Source organism: Pagrus pagrus (assembly GCF_965226575.1).
Source record: "Pagrus pagrus genome assembly, chromosome: 10".
In the NCBI taxonomy this organism is placed as follows: Eukaryota; Metazoa; Chordata; class Actinopteri; order Spariformes; family Sparidae; genus Pagrus; species Pagrus pagrus.
Genome location: NC_140194.1, coordinates 10,116,773 through 10,121,575, shown reverse-complemented (window position 1 = coordinate 10,121,575; position 4,803 = coordinate 10,116,773). Strand labels below are relative to the sequence as shown.

At 40.2% G+C, this 4,803-nt stretch overlaps 1 protein-coding gene across 1 annotated transcript; it reads right to left on the bottom strand.

Moving 5' to 3' along the window:
• Positions 1 to 1,625: 1,625 nt before the first annotated feature.
• On the bottom strand, positions 1,626 to 4,199 carry LOC311263831 (ras-related and estrogen-regulated growth inhibitor-like protein). Its single transcript, XM_084364159.1, has 4 exons — positions 4,023 to 4,199; positions 3,880 to 3,933; positions 3,710 to 3,786; positions 1,626 to 2,741 (listed from the first exon to the last, which is right to left on the bottom strand). Exons 1-4 carry the CDS (start codon positions 4,069 to 4,071, stop codon positions 2,313 to 2,315), a joined length of 609 nt encoding a protein of 202 aa, XP_084220285.1. The 5' UTR covers positions 4,072 to 4,199; the 3' UTR covers positions 1,626 to 2,312.
• Between the last annotated feature and the right edge of the window lie 604 nt (positions 4,200 to 4,803).

Below are 4,803 nucleotides of genomic sequence, written 5' to 3'. Positions count from 1 at the left end.
GAATTCACAGACCCTCAAAAAGAGGACGAGGTCTGAGCATAATTTAAGATCCGGGGAGGACTGGAGGAGAAGTGAGAGGGTTTCATCGGGTGTTTTTATATTTTACAGCCAATATCATCTGTGTGGACAATCCCAATCATTGCTTTTAGTATTTAGCTACAAGTTTTTGGTTGTTTAAATGCTTATATACCATTTTTAAAATGTTATATACAACTAATTTCATTCCTATTACTAAAAATAAACTCAGTTAACAAGTGTCTGCACCCGCAGGTCTTGCAGACACGTGTCATTGCTGCCAGAAGAGCATTTTTATTGTGATAAAAGCAGTTTTTTAATTTTCTGCAAATGCGATGGCTGGAGTTCAGCGTCAGGACAGACGCAGCACCGCTCTCGGGATGAGAGGAGGCAGCTCCACTGAAGGTTTTCTGGCTGATTTAAAAGTCTGAGCAGAATCATTTCCACATACTCGCACAAATGAGGATGCTTCTCTTGGCCAGATTTTCCAAATTTGTGAGTCAGTACCTGGTCCGGTGGTATTGTGCTAGAAGGAAGTCTATATTTACAATCCAATCCAATCTAAAGGCCTCCCAGTGCATTTGCTAGAGGGAACGTGGACGCACACAGCTAACGGATGTTTGTGAGGCAAGTGTGTGAACTTCACAACCAGCTACAGCAGGTCATTAACAGATAAGGCCACCGAGAAAAGATGGGAGGGAAAAGGCTCGTACTGCATGATCGCAAAAAAGACTTCTATCAAGCACAAGTCAACTGAACAGAAATAGCAATCGCAGCTACAAATGGATCGCAGCGTTCGATCATGAGATCTGATTTTACTTTTCATTGTCGACCTGGAAAGTTGGAAACATTTCACCAACTCCGACCTCAAAATCCAAGCTGGCTTCTTTTGAAATCTGTGAGAGCTGTGAAATACACCGTTTACAGTGTAGTACAAAGTACCCAAAGTCAGAATTGAGTACAAGTAAAGGTATCATGTTAAAATATTAATTAAATGTACTGTCTGGACGATTGTGTCCGATATTCAGTATTTTTCTGATATTCAGAATGTTTTCTTTTTTCTTTTTTTTTCCAATTGCCAATTAAACAAATTAATTTACGTAATCTGAAAAGTAACTAGTAACTTAAGTTATCAAGTACATTTAGTGAGTAAAAGTGCAATATTTTAGTCTCCAAATCACATCGTAGCATAGTGGAAGTATAAAGCCGCAGAAAATGGAAATACTCGAGTAAAGTACCTCAAAATTCTACTTAAGTACTTAAGCTACTTTCCATCACTGACTGTTTAATAGCACTTCTGTTGTATTTGTGTCCAATTAAATGAGTCTTACAAACAGTTCTGTCTCACCTCTTTCTGTGAATATGTTAGCTAACAACTCTAACACGGCTAAACCAGCTTGTTGTACTGGTCGCCTCTGGTATGACGTCATTCCCAGTCCAGACTTCCGACTACCGAGCTAAATGGAGTCCAGATCCACACTTCTGATTTGAAGCTGACTTGTTATTATCACACTTTACGGGGAATATGAGCTCCTTCTCCCGGCCTATCAAGAACTATTCATTGCTGGAAATCAAATGTTTGTTTTTTGAAGAATCAACAGGAATGAAAGTAACACTTTTGTCAACATTTTATTCTTTATTTAAATCCTCGTCATTAATAAAACATGGTTTAGACAAACAACACATTTCAGTACATGAGCCAAAATCAATTAATTAAATGTGAGAGAGCTCATAAATATAAAAAAAAACACTCAGTTTGTTCATTTTTAGTGTTTAGACTTGAATAAATACAACTATGTAGGTTTTACTCTTCAGGAATTGATGCACTTGATTGGGCAGGACACTTTTCAGTCACTATTTCCAGCAGTAGAAAAGATTCACTTGTGAACTGAGAAATTTTCTTCAGTGTTTGGATGTTATCTTTGGTCATCAACGTGAGTAAAGGCACAGTTAATTTGTGCATAGAATTTCTTTCAATCTGACGCCACAGCTGGTACATTAAACATAATTTCATCAGTCTTATGTAGCTTTAAGTGCTGTCACCAGAAAACATCTGTAACCTCTGTGACATTGACCGTCTTCGTCTTTTCTCAGGCTTTATTTTCTTCTCTGGAGTCTTTTCACACTTCTTAGTGGAACACAGCTCCCATCTCTGCAGCGTCTCCGCCTCGAGAGACTTCACTGTTACCTTTGGTGCAGGAAACACGTGACACATTTGGCAGACTGCGACATCCGTCCAGTGTAACCTCTCTTCTGCTGATTCATAGAAAACTCCCTCCTCCTCTGTCACGGTTTTGCTAAAAGGAGTCTGTCCGTCTCCTCGTGAACACCGCAGACATGCTTTTCACGATGCCCCTGAGGCCCAGAGGCCTCTTCATTGTCAGCTTAGCGTCCTTCATCCTGTCCACCAGCCCGTGAAACACCATGAGCACGCTGTGGTAGTTCTCGGCCGCCGACACCTCGTAGAAGTGGCAGTCTGTCTTGAGAGCCAGCAGCCAGCCCTCCTCGCTCAGCACCGTCCGCCTGTGGTGCAGGTCCCTCTTGTTGCCCACGATCACTATGGGCGCTTTGTCCGCGTTCAGGTAGTCTTTGGTGGACTTGATGAACTGAATGAGCCTGCTGACGGTGTTGAAACTGGCCCTGTCGCAGATGCTGTAGACCAGAACGTAACCGTCTGCCCACTGGACCTTCTTCTTCTCGAGGAGCGACGCCTCCACTGACAAATCCTGTGAGATCAAGAGATTTCAGTTGAGCAGCCAGTGGTGGAAAGTAATAGGATACATTTACTCAGGTATCAAAAATTGCATAGTGCACCTTTAAACTAAACTTTCCTTGTTTTCTGGTTAAACTTTTTCTTTTATTTAGATACAAAATAATACTGAATATTTCATTCCTTTACATAAAGTCAACATCAACATATTTTGTATAGTCGATGACTTGTTCAACCAAAGTTTGATTTTTTCAATAATGCATTTTTACCAGTGATGTAAAAAGTACCCAAAAGTCATATTACTTGAGTAAAAGTAAAGTTATCACTTTAATAAGAGTGGAAGTCACCTATGTGAATAATACGTTAGAGTAAAAGTCTGAAAGTTACTGATATTAAATGTACTTAAGTATCAAAAGTACAAGTAAAGGGAAAAAAACATACATTTACACGTATTTAGCTTTTTTCTGATTATTAAAATCAGCATTTTTTTTATTTGCTGGCCAATAAAATAGTGGAGTAAAAGTACAATAATAAAGTAGAGCAGAGAATGGAAATACTCAAGTAAAATACAAGTACTTCTACATTTAAATGCTGATTACAGATTATTAAGGCTATACATCAGATCGATCATAGAATGTAACTAAGTACTTTTACTCCAGTACTGTACTTAAGTATACTGTACACTTCAGAGACTTCCACTCCACTACATTTTTTTCAGGCAAATATTGTACTTTTACTCCACAAAATGTTTTGATTACTTTAGTTACTAGTTACTTCACAGATTACACGCTGCACCAAAGCCAAAGTAGTGTATTTTTACACAATATACTTTATACAACACTGCATCTGATACTCAGGGCACATTTTGCTGAACTTCTACTCAACTTTGAATGACGTACTTTTCAGATTGTAGTATTTTACTTGTACTTTAGCTGAGGATCTGTCATAGACACTGTCAGGTACATGTAGTTATAGTCTCCTCACCTCTGTATAAGGTGAATCCCAGATGTTGAGAGTGAGCTCCCTCCCATCCACCATGAAACTGTGACTGTAGATGGACTCTGCGGGACATAAAGCGAAGTTAATTGAAAGTTAATTGAAGTTGAATGTTGCTGCGTTGCATCGAAGTGAATAAAACAGGAGTGGACACTCACCAATATCTCCGTACTCTCCGATGAATCTGCGCGTTAAGAGGCGCACAGTCAGAGCTGGAAAACACACAAACAATCTTTAACACACAGTGCGCAGCAGAAACACACACACATAACTATCCTCACATCAGAAGACGTGTTTTCACCTGATTTCCCGACGCTTTCAGTCCCCAAGACGACAATGTTGGCATCCATTTTCAGTGAAACAGCTGTGCGGTGCCGCTCAGCTCCATGTGAGGTGGAGGAGGTGGAGGAGGAGGTGGAGGAGGCTGCTGCTGCTGCCGGCTCAGAGCGGCTCTTATAGGACAGACAGAGCAGTGGGCGGGGGGAACAAACCGGCCGCCACCACCTCCATCACCTCCATCACCTCCACCTCAACAACATCAACAACAGCAGTAATTGAATGGCGTCTCCCTCACGTGGTCCAGCCTCTCGCGCCAGACGCCGCGGGGCTCGCTCCAGTGAGCAGGTGAATGAAGAGTCCATCTACCTCTGAGCTCCGGTGTTCACCCAGAAATAACAGGTGCATCCATTTCCTGGTTTATTTTAAGGATACCAGAGGTGGGAAGTAACTGAGTACATGTATTCAAGTATTGTACGCAAGTATGCATTCAAGGTAGCCTACTTACCTCGGCATTTCTGTTTACTTCTGCTAAACTACTTCTCAGACATCTTTTTTTTTTAGTTACTAGTTACTTTTCAGATTACAGTTTGTCATGCCCTTCCAGTCCAACAATCAGCTAAAACAAATTAAAAAATTTAAAGGAACAGTTCACCCAAAAAAATAAATTCAGTCATTATGATAATACTAACAACAACTTTATTTATTTTGTAAACGAGGTTATAAAGTGCTTGACTGGTTAAAATAAGCTTCACAGAATACATGAGAGAAAAACAGAAATTAAAAACATTAATCTGATGAGAAAG